This window comes from Musca vetustissima, unplaced genomic scaffold (genome assembly GCF_032173495.1).
Source record: "Musca vetustissima isolate MV318-11 ecotype Yass unplaced genomic scaffold, APGP_CSIRO_Mvet_v1 utg29198, whole genome shotgun sequence".
Lineage (NCBI taxonomy): Eukaryota > Metazoa > Arthropoda > Insecta > Diptera > Muscidae > Musca > Musca vetustissima.
The window spans coordinates 47866-64942 of NW_026885470.1; the positions used below are offsets into that span (position 1 = coordinate 47866).

The 17077-nt window shown below is 32.5% G+C and overlaps 1 protein-coding gene across 1 annotated transcript; it reads right to left on the reverse strand.

Annotated features, from left to right (window-relative positions):
* Positions 1-1547: 1547 nt before the first annotated feature.
* Positions 1548-16863, reverse strand: LOC133332740 (probable cytochrome P450 9f2). Its single transcript, XM_061541117.1, has 4 exons — positions 16661-16863; positions 2501-3008; positions 1780-2440; positions 1548-1720 (listed from the first exon to the last, which is right to left on the reverse strand). The coding sequence occupies exons 1-4, from the start codon at positions 16861-16863 to the stop codon at positions 1551-1553; spliced, it is 1542 nt and encodes a 513-aa protein (XP_061397101.1). The 3' UTR covers positions 1548-1550.
* Positions 16864-17077: the final 214 nt, after the last annotated feature.

The following is a 17077-nucleotide window of genomic DNA, read 5'->3' on the forward strand; positions in this document are numbered from 1 at the left end:
AACATAACAAACATTTAAACCGGACATAATTTAGTACGGTGTGCCAAATTGCCTCTCAATCGGAAAATATATGGGGTTTGGGAGCTATATTTAAATCTGAACCGATTTCAACAAACTTGGCATACATCATTCTGGACCCAATTCAGTACGCTATGCCAAATTTTGTTTCAATCGGACAAATAATGTGAGTTTGCTGCATTATTCACATAAAATCGGATGAAACTATATATGGAAGCTATATCTAAATCTGAAGCGATTTTAACAAAACTTCGCAAGCATCAGTCTGGACATAATTCAGTACGCAGCAAAATTTTATCTCATTCGGACCAATATTGACAGTATGGTGTTCCATTTAAATAAAATCGTACGAAACTATATATTTGACCTATACCTGAATCTAATATAGCTAATCGAATAATAAATGCGACCTGTACTTTGTTCACAAAAATACAAGAACAGACGGACGGACATGCATAAATCGACACCGAAAGTGATTCTATGCATACTCTCAAAAGGAATATCTATCACTTTTATTTTGCCTGTTACAAACATATGCACAGACATAATACCCTGTACCACTGTGTGGTGAGGTGTATAAAAACTATGAATGAAATTATGAAAATATTTATTAATTTTGTTCTTTGTACTTGGAGTCTCCGCTATTTATGTTTATAAATCCCAAATCCTTCAAAATTTTCTTAAATACGTCGTTAAATTCGTTCGGGCCACAATTTTTATACAGTCCACCTTGTGTTGGACATTCGAAATACCTAAAATCAATCGGAGCCTTCAGAAAAAACTCATGTTGGATTTTATATTCGAACCCAAAAAACATGCTCCAAATCCCTACAAAATATTTAGTAATGGGGAAAGCTACAGCAACATGTAGGCTACCCAGAAACTTGGGACAATATTTATAATTGCAAGCATGTAAAAATAATGTCAATGTCTATGTAAAAGTTCAGAGCTCTAAAATATAGTGATCTATATTGTCACTTCAGACGTATGAACGCCCTTAGCAAGTATAGAAGGACAAATCCGCCATAGGTCAAGTTGTTGAGTTATGCCTTGACACATTTTTGTTCTGGTAACTCTAAACTTCATGAAGAATATGTTTTTATCTCTGTTTGCGGCTATTGCAGTTGATATTTCTTCAGTAAAACGAACTGTGTCTTTTCCAGTCCTTGTGTGCCTTTCGGTCCCTATTTTCTTGAAGTATAAACTAAAAACAGATAGGATATCAATATTCGTATGTTTTAATCTCTTTTTCCACTTTTAAACAATCCTTCCTCTAATAAATATTACTTCAAAAATACATGAAAAAATAGGTCATGATTATTTTAATATTCCACACCTTCGGACCGCCCAACTTTCTTCCTAATCCCCGACTGTCATTTCCATTGTACGAAAACAAAACATTTTATTTATAATCAATAAAAACATTTGATAATAACTTACAACATGTTAAAATAACAAACTAAAATAATTATATAATTTCATATAACATACACGATAATTAAATAACACATTTTTACGAATCGCCCAACCCTCTATTTTGTTCTGCTTATAAATTTAATCCAAAAGCCATCTTTGGGTGCCAATTGGAAACCGGCCGGATTCAATTTCATGGGAATGCAACTCTTTTTGGCTGGTTCAAATTTGAATTCTCTTAACAAATAATAAATCAGAACTTTCGTTTCCAACAAAGCAAAACGGGAGCCTAAAATAAAAAAATGTATTAAAAATCATATTTAACACTTGATAAAAATATGGTCTTACCAATACAATTCCTGGGACCCACACCAAATGGCAAATATGCAAACGGATGGATTTTATCCTTATTCTCTTCACTGAATCTCTCGGGATCGAATTTTTCGGGATTTTCAAAGTACTTCGGATCACGATGGAAACCAACAACGGGTATCCAAATACCATCACCTTTTTTCAATTCCAACTTTGTGCCATCATCCAAATCGTAGGTAATATCCTTATTACAGATACGATCTATGGCAATGGCACCGGGCCATTTGCGTTGACATTCTTGCACCACCATATCCATATAACGCATACCCATAAGAGCCTCATAGCTAAGTTGTTTACCCTCCAGTTGTTGTTCTACCTCTTGAATTTCTTCATAGAGCTTTTCTTGTACATCGGGATTTTCCATTAACTCATGGGATGTTAAACATGTCAAAGCGGCGGATGTTTCAAATCCAGCGAAAAAGAAAAGGAAACATTGTCCCACAATATCAACATCAGTCCATTCACGATTTGTGGGCTTAAAATTATCATGAGATTTCAACATGCCCCGAGATTCCATCAACATATTGATCATATCGGGACGTATAATATTGTGTTCCTGGCGATATTTCATGGCATCCAAGACGAGGCGCATAAAATAGTCGGTGTCTTTTTTGTCGAATAAATCAATGTCCAATAACTAGAAATTCGGAAAAAAGAGGTTAATATTTTTTGTATGTATGTCAAATATCACCCTTACCTTCATAATTTTCTTAAAATTGGGATACATCAAAAATTTTAAATTCTGCACAAATGTAAAGTTTGTGACTTTTTTGCCCATTTTATAAAATTCATTATCCATATCCTTATACGAATCGACTTGTAGTCCAAAGGCCGTCGAGGCAATAATATCATTTGTGAAGCGTGTTATAAAATCTTTGACCTCCAATTCTAACCCCTGTTCGGTAAAAACTGTTGGCTGTTTCTTCACATGAGCCAAGGTATGTTGGGCCACTTCATTCATCAGCTGGAACATTGAACGCATTTTACTACCCGTAAATGCAGGACTCAACGTACTACGCATATCCTTCCACTTCGAATCTTTCATCATGAACAGCGAAGCGGCGAACAAGTTTTTTCCTTCCTCTTCACCAAATATCGAACGATGATTAACGAAATGATCGAAATCCTTAATGGCAATTTGCTTCACCAAATCGGGATCACGTACCAGGAACATGGGCTGGCGTTGATCGAAGATGCCATAAATTCTGTAAATATTAAAAAAAATTAAAGAATATTTTTTCCAAGGACTAAATAAAGGTGTGAATTTAAAAAAAAAATATTTTTTCAAGGACTAAATGAAGGGGTGGATTTCAAGGCGCGGATTTTTTAAAGAATAGTTTTTCAAGGACTAAATGAAGGGTTGGATTTTTAAAGAATACATTTTCAAGGACTATATGAAGGCGTGGATTTTTAAAGAATTCTTTTTCAACGACTATTACAAGGCGGGGATTTTTAAAGAATTCTTTTTCAACGACTATTACAAGGCGGGGATTTTTAAAGAAATATTTGAAAAAGAAATCCATTATGAAAATGTCGATAAAATCGGAAAAATTATCGAAGTTGACCGGCTGCTAGCAGCCGTAATATCGCCCAGGACCTAAAATCTACCAAAAAACGGTTTTTAACCGTTTACACAAAACTGCATTCAAAAAGAAGCTCGATGTTTGGGTGCCACATCATTTAACAAAAAAAAAAAAAAAAACAGTGAGCGGAGCAGTATAGTCGGACGAGGCCGACCATTTGATACCTTACACAACTTCCACGAAAATCTAACTTTCTGTGGTACTACATTCTGACCTTGGGCAATACTTCGCGATATTTGCACCCTCTTGACGACTAGAGGTCAACAAATATAATTATTACCAATATTCAGTACATGCTTTCTAATTACTTGTCCTGATTTCCATCACCGCGGCCTATTGATCGACTCGAAAAAACACAAAAGATTAAGTTTTCTGTCCACTTCATCCCAAAATTATTATCTGATCATCACCGAAAATTATAGGCGTTGTCCTTTACCATACCTGGATCCTCAGAGAAATTTTCAAAGCGATCCGCGCTATATTTTCGCCCTATAATGTGGAAATGGTTTACTAAATAATATATGAATACGTAAGCACCTGTAAATATTGAAGTGTAACTCCTATATCCGAGAACATACGACCTTTAAATTGATACCAATTAAAAGGTCAACCACTCCTCTTGTATATACTATCAACCTCTTGGGTCTACATCCTTCAGGGGAAAATATATACGCTATAGAATAACATTTTTGTCATTTTTTCACACAAAAATCGGGGTCCATTTGACCCGCTTATTCGTTGGCCCAATCCCCTTCTTCATGTAAAAATTCGCAAAGTTTTGGGCCATAATTGCGGCCTCTAGAGCGACCAGAAAAACCGACAAAAATTAAGAATTTGGTCCATTTCATCTCCTAAATATTAACCGATCTTTACCAAAAACAATAGGGGTCTTCATTGAGCCGAACCCATCCTACATGCAAAATTTCTTGAAGATTGGTCCATAACTGTGGCCTGTATCGTGTTTACAAATTATAATGGACAGAGGGACGGACGGACACACATGTCTAGATCGACTCAGCTAGTCGAGATATGACGATTGGTACACTTAAAAGTGGGTCTAGGACCAATATTTCGCGGCGTTACAAACTCTTGGGGCTGCACAAAGCTATAATACCCTGACAACATAGTTGTGTAGGGTATAAAAAGGATAGATCGAATTTCCTGCGAATCTGCGAAGCCTTGGCCAAACAGAATGAGATAGACCAATTTCTTAAACTATAACCCTGTGCGAAAACAATCGTGGTCAAAGAGTAGTGAAACACCTAAGACGGTGGCCAAACCAGAACTAACGGACAGGAAGGTTCTGCTATGCATTTGGTGGGACTGGAATTGGATTATTTATTATGAGTTGCTTCCATATGGTCAAACACTAAATTCCCGATGTTGACAGTAGAGATCAGAATTGGCCAACAGTAGAGGTGTCGTGTTCCACCAGGACGCTAGGCCACACACATCTATAGTGACTTGCCAGAAACTTCGGTAGCTTGGATGGAAAATTTTAACGCATCCGCCATACAATCCGTACTGGCACCAAGCGATTATCATATTTTTCTTGTATTGCAAAATTTCTTTAGTGAAAAAAATGATATCTAGGAAGGATTTGTAAATAGAGAGCAGGACTTCCACGAGAGAGGCATTATGAAGTTATCTTTAAAATGGTAACAAATCATACAACTAAACGATGCATTTTTGGCCCAAATCGGACATTCCGAAGCATGTTAAATAAAGTCATATAGTTCATATAAAAATAATGGATATCTTTTCCCCAACCTAATATAATACTAAAACTATTTCCACTGCGGAATGTATTTTTGACGGCGATAAACACCAGATAAAACTATTTTGTTTAATTATAACGTTCACACCCACTTTTTTCAAGCTTTCATTTTATTTGTTTTAACGATTTTAATAAAATGCGATTTATTTAATTCAATAAAATTTCATGGAAAAAGCTTTTGCTAGATAGAGAATGGTACAGCTTTTAAACAAACATCATGAAAACAAAAGTCAATAATAATAATTAAATATAATAAATAATTAAAAAACGTAACCTCTTCAAGCTTCACAAAATTACGTCATTAATAATTAGTAGTTATATCAAAATTTTGAAAAATAAATATACAATCGAATAGAAATATGATATGTAAGAAGTACGAAAAATACAAAATAATGTACCTTCGTTGTTGAAGATAAAGTATTAAAACATGGAACTAGACTCAAAGCCATAGCTATGGGTTTTTTTTTTAATTTTGATATTGTATTCCTATATATATCTGTATGTCCATGTTAAATTGTAAACAAAGTAGAGGTCGCATTTATGATCCGAATTGGATGAAATTTGGCACAGCTCATTTGTTTGGCCCAGATTTAAACATATATATTTTTGTCCGATTTAAGGTAAATGGTGCGCCAAAGTCCCTATATATCTTTCGATTTGCACGAAATTTGGCACAACGTACTAAATTAAGTCTAGAATAATATGTGCAAAGTTTCGTGAAAATCGGTTCAGATTTAGATATAGCTTCGTCCGATTTTAGGTAAATAGTCCACTAAAGTCCCTGGAAATCTTTTGATTTGCACGAATTTTGGGATAGTGTACACAATTAAGTCTAGAATGATGTGTGAAAAGTTTTGAGAAAGTCGGTTCAGATTTAGATATAGCTCCCATATATAGCTTCGCCCGATTTTAGGTAAATAGTCCACTAAAGTCCTTGGAAGTCTTTTGACTTGAACGAAATTTGGCACAGCGTAATGAATAAGGTCTAGAATGATGTTTTCCAAGTTCCGTGAAAATTGGTTCACATTTAGATATAGCTCCCATATATATCTTCGTCCGATTTAAGGTTAATTGTGTACCTAAGTCCCTACATATCTTTCGATTTGCACGAAATTGGGCACAGCGTACTAAATTAAGTATAGAATGATGTGTGCAAAGTTTCATGAAAATCGGTTCAGATTTAGATATAGCTTCCATATATAGCTTCGCCCGATTTTTGGTAAATAGTCCACTAAAGTCCCTGGAAATCTTTAGGGTACTGAATTAAGTCTAGAATGACGTTGCTAAGCTTCTTGAAAAGATCCATAGCTAGGCCGATTTACACAACGTACTGATGTTATATAAATTAGTCTCTGGCAAGTTTCGCTGTAATCGGTTCATATATAGCTTTATAACAAAACGCGTCGTCTGTTAGGATACATATTTGGAATATACCCAAAGAGGTGAAGGGTATCATATAGTCGGCCCAGTCCGACTTTACTACTTTCCTTACTGGTTTGGATATAGCTCCAACATAATGGTACCATAGTATGACTTTGATCCGACCGCTCTTAACATTTTTATTTACTATATAATTAAATAACTATTAGTTTTGATATTCTTAACTGTTATTACAAACAAATTTGCCAATCATTCTGAGTAGACACAATAGATGTTGTTTTCCTTGCGTATATATTTTTATATATATACCCACATATTTATATTGAAATAATGTAAACACTTCAGGTAAATGTGCAGTTAATAACAATTAAACACTTTTTTTTTATTTAGCGAGAAATTGAAAAAATTATATTAGAAAATGCAATAGATAAAGAGTGCACAACCCTGCACAATTTGAAAATCAGTACTATAGAAAAACCAGTAAGGAAAGTAGTAAAGTTAGACAGATGCATCCCAAAATACATGGCATTTTTGAAGGACCATTAACATGAAATGGGATGAGTTTTGTATGTTGTGCACAATTGTATGTCAACCTGACAAACACGAGGAGTTTAATGCAGCATTTTCTTCAAATTGGACGAAAATATATATGGGAGCTATATCTAAATCTGAACCGATTTTCACGAAACTTGGCACACATCACTATAGGCTCAATTCAGTACGCTATGCCAAATTTCGTGCAAATCAAATGATATGTAGGGACTTAGGTGCACCATTTACATTAAATCGGACGAAAATATATATGCGAGGTATATCTAAATCTGAACCGATTTTCACGAAACTTGGCACACTTCACTATAGGCTTACTTCAGTACGATATGCCAAATTTCGGCATATTAAAAGATATATAGGGACTTTGTTGCACCATTTACATAAAATCGGACGAAAATATATATGGGAGCTATATCTAAATCTGAACCGAAACTTGGCACACATCACTACAGGCTTAATTCAGTACGCTGTGCCAAATTTCGTGCAAATCGAATGATATATAGGGCCTTAGGTGTACCATTAACATTAAATATGACGAAGATATATATGGGAGCTATATCTAAATCTGAACCGATGTTTCCCAATTTCAATAGGGTTCGTCCTTGGGCCAAACAAGTGACCTATGCCAATTTTCAATGCAATTCGGATCATAAATGTGACCTGTACTTTGTTTACAATTTAACATGGATCGACTTAGAGAGTGATTCTATGCATATTCTTAAAAGGAACCATGTGTCTATCTCGTCTCCTTTTGCCTGTTACAAACATATACACAAAGACATAATACCATGTACCACAGTGTGGTGAAGGGTATAAAAACTTTGATATAAAATCGGTCATTTACATTCTTTATATAAATATTTAGATGTGTACACTAATACATACCATTGTTCAATAGACCTAATCAAATTATTTTTGTTAATTTAATTATCTTTGTTTTGGTGGTGCTTTAAACGATAAAAAAGAAACAATAACAAAATACAACAAGCGTACTTCTGATGTTATACATAGATATACGCGACACAAATGCAAACTGTAATCTTGGTATATATGCATGAATAGATAAAGATAAAAAAATAAATTTAATTCAACAATGTCCTCACGAATGGTAACATATTAGGTTGGGGAAAAGCAAATCCATTATTTTTGTATGAACTATAGGACTTTATTTAACATGCTTCGGAATGTCCGATTTGGGCCAAATATGCACCGTTTTGTTGTTGCCATTTTAAAGGTAACTTTATGTCTCATAGAAGTCCTGCTCTCTATTTGCAAAAAAAAAAAACTCTAGTACAGTAGATATCGGATATAAGCACATCTCATATAAGTAAGATTATCAAAAACACCGAGCTTATACTTTCTTATATCCGATAATTCCATATAAAGAAAAACGCTTATAAGAAAGAAATCTCCGGTTTTTTTGAGTTTCTTATATCCGATATCTACTGTAGTCGATTTTCTCAATCCTCCCTAGATACCAATTTTTTATCAATTAAAGACATTTTGCAATGTATGGCGGATGCATTAAAACCTTCCAACCACGAGCTGAATCTTTAACATCAGAAAATCCTGAACGGAATCTACGAAACCAAAATTGCACATTAGTGCCTGTTTACAATATCGGAACAATAAACACCATTCACAATTTTCACCCTAGCAATGAGCATAAATCTGAAATTGCTTGATCGATACTTTACAGAAATCTATCAGTGCAGCCATCTGCCGGAAAAATAATGAATTTCTTTTTCCCCTATCTAATATATTTTGGAATTTAGAATGTACTGCTACAGTAACTAGAAATACTTTTTTTTATAATTTTAATACACTAAACTTTATCAAAATTGGTGGAAATCGGTTCACGTATTTAAATTTTCTAACATTTTTTATATATGATGCAACAATGAAACTAACAGGAGTAATGTTTAAAAATTCAAATCTAGATATGCTCGGTCATATACCTTATACGTAAATTAACAATCAATAAATATATAAACGTGTATACCAACTTGTTCAGTGGATCTAATCGAAATTGTTGTTACATTTATTATCTTTGTTCTGTTTTCTTGGTGCTTTATCCGATAAATGCACAAAAGAAATTATGATAAGGGCACTTCTGGGGAATTTCCTATACATACAAGGGGCAAGTATAACCTGTAATCTGTGTAAATATAAATGTTTTTATACCCTACACAACTATGTTGTCAGGGTATTATAGCTTTGTGCAGCCCCAAAAGCGATCGTCATATCTCGACTAGCTGAGTCAATCTAGACATGTGTGTCCGTCCGTCTGTTCATTATAATTTGTAAACACGATACAGGCCACAGTTATGGAGCAATCTTCACGAAATTTTGTATGTAGGATGGGTTCTGGCCAATGACGACCCCTATTGTTTTTGGTAAAGATCGGTTAATATGTCGGGGATGAAATGGACCAAAAGCTTTATTTTTATCCGATTTTCTGGTCGCTTAGAGGCCGCTGTTCATAAATATTTACACAGTGTAAAGATCATAAAATATTTAAGTGTCTACCATAAATATATTTAGATAGATAAGTGCGTGTAAGTGATAATGCTTATTTGCGTGGCTGGAGTGCATCAATAATAAAGGCAATGCCCAACTGATAATGCACTCAGCAAGGGACTAACACGCGGTTCTAATGATAAGTACACAGAATAAGACAGCCTAAGATTTCTGTGACGGTATAGCTCTTAAGTGATTTTTTTAATAAAATCAGAATCGAATTAACATCTATTCCCAACACAACACAGCCGCAATTATGACCCAATATATAGCGCGTCAAATGGACCCTGACTTTTGTGTTAAAAATGACAAAATTTGTATTCTATAGCGTATATTTTTACCCTGAAGGACATAGGCCCACATCTTATTTTTACCCTTCCCCTCTTTGATATATTCTACATATGTATCCTTACAGACGTCGTTTTTCGAATCAACATTGACATGAAATTGAACGAATTTAAATATGTAATATTTATTTATACGTGAACCAACTAAAATCAATCCGTACATATGCGATTCTGAAACTTATGCTAAATTTCATTTCATTCGGGCAGATTTAGAATCGTTTGCGTACAATGAGACAAATTTGTGTAAATCGATTTATAGTAAAATTGATACACCCTCTGTGCAAAATTTAATATCAATCAGACCCGTTCGATATATATATATATATATGGAATCTACGTCTGCATCTGCACCAATTTCAACTAAACGTCTAGTCTCAATTTGATGTGTTGTGCCAAATTTCGTGTTAATCGGACAAACATTAGGAGTTTGGTGCACCATATACCTAAAATCGGACGAAAATATATACGGGAGCTAAATCTAAATCTAAACCGATTTTCATGAAACTTAACACAAATCATTCTAATCTTAATTTAGTACGCTATACTAAATTTCGTGCAAATCGAAAGATATAGAAGGACTTTGGTGCACCATTTACATTAAATCGGACGAAAATATGTATGGGAGCCATATCTAAATAGCCTCAGAAAGTAATTGTATGCATAATCTCAGAATGAACCATGTGTATATCTCGTTTCCTTTTACCTGTTACAAACATATGCACAAAGACATAACACATAAGACAAAGTCGGGTACACTATAAAATGCGGGAGACTTTCATGAGGACTATATCGAAACATGGAAACATTTGTAAACTTTATATGCCAAATTACAGCAATTTATTTTTGCTAATGGAGTTTTAGTCGCTTTGAGCCCTATTTTCGTCTATACGTGGAAAAATTATATACTGTTCTGTACATCTAGAAAAAATATATTTTTCAAGCACTTAGACTACACCTTTTTCCGAGAATTCCATTTGTAATTCACAATATATAATTTGCAATTCGAGAATTCCATTTGCAATTCACAACATATCAGCTGTAATTCGAGAATTTCATTTTTAATTCCTAGAATACCTTTCGAAATTCATAGAATTCCATTTGAAATTCATAAACTTCCATTTGAAATTCCAAGTATTTGCGTTTGAAATTCATAAAATTCCACATGGAATTAACAAAATTCCACTTGAGATTCAAATAATTCCATTTGAAAATCATAATATTTGATTTGAAATATATAACATTCCATTTGTTTTTCATAACATTTAATTTTAAATTCGAAAAATATTATTGGTAACACAAAAGGAATATGTATGAATTTGAAATGAATTGTTATGAATTACAACTGAAATTTTATGAATTACAAGTGAAATGATATGAATTTCAAATTGGATTCTTTGAATTTCAAATGGATTTCTTTGAATTTCAAATGAAACTCTACGAAATTCAAATTGAAATATTCGAATTACGAATGAAATTTTTTAAATTTCAAATGTAATTTTTTGAATTCCATACGAAAAGTTTAAAATTACAAATGAAATGTTGTGAATTACAAATTACATAATCGAATTACAAGTGAAATGTTATGAATTGCAAATTGAATTTTCGAATTACAAATGAAATACTCGAATTGCAATTGAAATGTTTTGAATAACATTTGAAAAAGGTGTATACTGCAGATTCTATCCCCAAAACCTTGTGAAATTATTCATAAAAAAATGATGCAATAATTTAACTAATAAGAATAATGCCTATACAATTGAATGAAATCGTTACCGATATATGTTATCTCCCAAACCCTTAACAATACTAATAATCTATGTAAACCGTCGAAAGTTGTATAAAAGCCCTCGTACAGTCTTCCTGTGCACATAATAAAATATTTATTTTTTTTTTTCAACCAATAACAGTTATATCTTTTCAAATTGCCTGTCCAATTAGTGCTGCTTGGGTATTGATTTATTATTATAATTTTACAATTCAATGAACCTATCTAACTCATAACTGTGAAACACATGCCTAATTTCAGAATAAATTATATTGTAGGTGCTTCCATATATATTTTTAAATCAAACAGTAATTTGCTCATTTACATAGAACTGATTAAAGTGGATTAATATTTAATTAACTAATAAGAAATGTAATTTCATTCGGTGAAGTGTGCCAGGTGCCAATTCAAACACTCATTTTTTATAATTTTCTAACTGATTAAATTATATTTTTTTAAAATACTCCTATAAAAATCTATTAATATATCAAACAAAAAACAACAACTACAGCATCAACGAAATTATTCAATTGTCTCCAAACTAGATTCGGCGGTGCAAAGCGACATACATGGAACTCAAAAACACATTACGATTATTAACGGTTGTTTGTATTTTTATTAGTTGTCTTGAAATTGTTTTTAATAAATTTGTTATTGAATATACGTATTGCTGCGTAGTATGTTTGTTTGTGTGTGTGTACACAAACAGATGTGTGGACATGGGCCACTGTCTTGCAAACATTTTAAGATGTGCTTAGAAATAATCTAATATGCGATAGCAGAACAAACATTGTACGTACGTACATTATTACAAAGTTCATGATCAAGGTCGTTAATTTGTTTACAAGTAAATATTTATATGTATGTATATGATGTGTGAAATGTAATTGACAATAGTTTAAGTTGGGTATCGCAACGTTTTCCATACAAAAAAAAACAATTTTCAATTTGCGGAGATTAGTTTAAAACGCAAGTGATTTTTTATTTCTTTGCCACTACTAAGTTTGAATTTTATGTGAGGCACACTTAATCTTTATGAGATAAGAAATTTTTAATGGTGTTTTAATAAAATTTAATACATCTGAAGACCACATGTGGTCTTACCCCAATGGTGATTATACAAATAATCTATCCCATGGGACATTAAAGCGAAATTTGATTTCCTTGGGACACCACCAGGAGATCAATGATTATAGATCAGAATTTCTCAGAGACAATAAAATTATATTCTCTTCTGTAGAAGATCGGACATTCATTCTATGCACAGCCCATCTTCTGTTCTTCAGAAGAAATATTCTGTTGATGACCTTCTATTAGAATACATTCTTTCATGTTATTCTATTCTATAGAAATAAGGTCGTATATTTTACAGAATACCGGTCTCGATTCCATAGAAGACCAGCACTTTTCTATTCTATAAAAATCGGACTCTTCTATTGAAGATCAATTCTTGTATAGTAATGATTGAAGAACAGCTATTATATTCTGTTGAAGATCAATCTTTTATTTCATACTGTTCTACAGAAGACAATTCATACTTTTATGTAGAAAATCAGCCCTTCTATTCTATAAAAGACCAACTCTTCTAAAAAGAGCGTTTCTTATATACCATACAAGATTATATTCCAAAAAAGCCCACCTCTTCAATACCATAGAAGATCGGCCCTATATGCTACAGAAGACGTGTCATCTATTCTATAGAAAATATTTCTTGCATTTCACATAGCAAATTGGTTTTACATGTCATAGAAGACTTGTCTACAATTCCAGAAAAAAATCGGGTTTCTTTAAATGGAAGATCGGTATTTTATACCACTGAAATCTGTCATATATTTTAGAGAATATCTGTCTATTCCATAAAAGATCGCACTTTCATCCTTTAGGATCCATCTTGTTTTCTATAAAAGATCGCTCTATTGTCTTCTTGGAAATTTTTTTTGAATTTTTTTTCTTTAAAAAATCCACACATTGAATTTTTTTTCTTTAAAAAATCCACACATTGAAATTTTTTTCTTTAAAAAATCCACACATTGAAATTTTTTTCTTTAAAAAATCCACACATTGAAATTTTTGTCTTTAAAAAATCCACACATTGAAATTTTTTTCTTTAAAAAATCCACGCCTGTTTTGGGTACTTGAAAATTTTTCTTTAAAAAATCCACGCCTATTTTGGGTACTTGAAAATTTTTCTTTAAAAAATCCACGCCTATTTTGGGTACTTGAAAATTTTTCTTTAAAAAATCCACGCCTGTTTTGGGTACTTGAAAATTTTTCTTTAAAAAATCCACGCCTATTTTGGGTACTTGAAAATTTTTCTTTAAAAAATCCACGCCTGTTTTGGGTATTTGAAAATTTTTCTTTAAAAAATCCACGCCTGTTTTGGGTATTTGAAAATTTTTCTTTAAAAAATCCACGCCTGTTTTGGGTACTTGAAAATTTTTCTTTAAAAAATCCACGCCTGTTTTGGGTACTTGAAAATTTTTCTTTAAAAAATCCACGCCTATTTTGGGTACTTGAAAATTTTTCTTTAAAAAATCCACGCCTATTTTGGGTACTTGAAAATTTTTCTTTAAAAAATCCACGCCTGTTTTGGGTACTTGAAATTTTTCTTTAAAAAATCCACGCCTGTTTTGGGTACTTGAAAATTTTTCTTTAAAAAATCCACGCCTGTTTTGGGTACTTGAAAATTTTTCTTTAAAAAATCCACGCCTGTTTTGGGTACTTGAAAATTTTTCTTTAAAAAATCCACGCCTGTTTTGGGTACTTGAAAATTTTTCTTTAAAAAATCCACGCCTGTTTTGGGTACTTGAAAATTTTTCTTTAAAAAATCCACGCCTGTTTTGGGTACTTGAAAATTTTTCTTTAAAAAATCCACGCCTGTTTTGGGTACTTGAAAATTTTTCTTTAAAAAATCCACGCCTGTTTTGGGTACTTGAAAATTTTTCTTTAAAAAATCCACGCCTGTTTTGGGTACTTGAAAATTTTTCTTTAAAAAATCCACGCCTGTTTTGGGTACTTGAAAATTTTTCATTAAAAAATCCACGCCTGTTTTGGGTACTTGAAAATTTTTCTTTAAAAAATCCACGCCTGTTTTGGGTACTTGAAAATTTTTCTTTAAAAAATCCACGCCTGTTTTGGGTACTTGAAAATTTTTCTTTAAAAAATCCACGCCTGTTTTGGGTACTTGAAAATTTTTCTTTAAAAAATCCACGCCTGTTTTGGGTACTTGAAAATTTTTCTTTAAAAAATCCACGCCTGTTTTGGGTACTTGAAAATTTTTCTTTAAAAAATCCACGCCTGTTTTGGGTACTTGAAAATTTTTCTTTAAAAAATCCACGCCTGTTTTGGGTACTTGAACATTTTTCTTTAAAAAATCCACGCCTGTTTTGGGTACTTGAAAATTTTTCTTTAAAAAATCCACGCCTGTTTTGGGTACTTGAAAATTTTTCTTTAAAAAATCCACGCCTGTTTTGGGTACTTGAAAATTTTTCTTTAAAAAATCCACGCCTGTTTTGGGTACTTGAAAATTTTTCTTTAAAAAATCCACGCCTGTTTTGGGTACTTGAAAAATTTTCTTTAAAAAATCCACGCCTGTTTTGGGTACTTGAAATTTTTTCTTTAAAAAATCCACGCCTGTTTTGGGTACTTGAAAATTTTTCTTTAAAAAATCCACGCCTGTTTTGGGTACTTGAAATTTTTTCTTTAAAAAATCCACGCCTGTTTTGGGTACTTGAAAATTTTTCTTTAAAAAATCCACGCCTGTTTTGGGTACTTGAAAATTTTTCTTTAAAAAATCCACGCCTGTTTTGGGTACTTGAAAATTTTTCTTTAAAAAATCCACGCCTGTTTTGGGTACTTGAAAATTTTTCTTTAAAAAATCCACGCCTGTTTTGGGTACTTGAAAATTTTTCTTTAAAAAATCCACGCCTGTTTTGGGTACTTGAAAATTTTTCTTTAAAAAATCCACGCCTGTTTTGGGTACTTGAAAATTTTTCTTTAAAAAATCCACGCCTGTTTTGGGTACTTGAAAATTTTTCTTTAAAAAATCCACGCCTGTTTTGGGTACTTGAAAATTTTTCTTTAAAAAATCCACGCCTGTTTTGGGTACTTGAAAATTTTTCTTTAAAAAATCCACGCCTATTTTGGGTACTTGAAAATTTTTCTTTAAAAAATCCACGCCTGTTTTGGGTACTTGAAAATTTTTCTTTAAAAAATCCACGCCTGTTTTGGGTACTTGAAAATTTTTCTTTAAAAAATCCACGCCTGTTTTGGGTACTTGAAAAAATATTCTTTAAAAAATCCACGCCTGTTTTGGGTACTTGAAAAAATTTTCTTTAAAAAATCCACACCTGTTTTGGGTACTTGAAAATTTTTCTTTAAAAAATCCACGCCTGTTTTGGGTTCTTGAAAATTTTTCTTTAAAAAATCCACGCCTGTTTTGGGTACTTGAAAAAATATTCTTTAAAAAATCCACGCCTGTTTTGGGTACTTGAAAAGTTTTCTTTAAAAAATCCACGCCTGTTTTGGGTACTTGAAAAAATATTCTTTAAAAAATCCACGTTTGTTTTGGGTACTTGAAAAAATATTCTTTAAAAAATCCACGTTTGTTTTGGGTACTTGCAAAAATATTCTTTAAAAAATCCACGCCTGTTTTAGGTACTTGAAATTTTTTCTTAAAAAAATCTTCGCCAGTTTTGGGTATAATCCAAATCCAATCCACGCCTTTTTTGGGTACTTGAAAAAATAGTCTTTTAAAAATCCACACCTCTGTGGATGCTTGAAAAAATATTCTTTAAAAAATCCACGCCTGTTTTGGGTTCTACAAAAAAATATTCTATAAAAATGTTTTAAATTTATTAAAACCACTATTTTGTATTTTTCAAAACTTTTGGATTTTTTGTTTTGATTTTCAATACTGTTTTACCCCACTTACTTTCCATCGTATTTATTGTAGATTTCAATGAATATATCAAACATTGATTTGCGACGTAACACCATTTCCATAAAATTGCCAAACATTGGAACGGGTTTGGCATAGGGAATACCACGCTTCTCAAAGAAGTCATAATTCGCGGTGGACCAACGATAGATCAGATACACAACCACCGATAATAATATTGCGAATTCGACCCACATTGTTGTTCTTTATTTTATTTTTTTTTTTTCACAATTTTTTCGCTATAATTGCTATTGTTTTGTTATTTATCACATTCGTGGTAGCGATCACTTGCCCGTTGTCTCTCAAACTGAAACTGGGAATTGTGTGCGGAGATTATTTATTCACAAGCTATACAAGTTTGCTGGGTAGCTAGCCAGCTAGATCTCTGTTAAGCGTGTTTTTTTGTTTTGA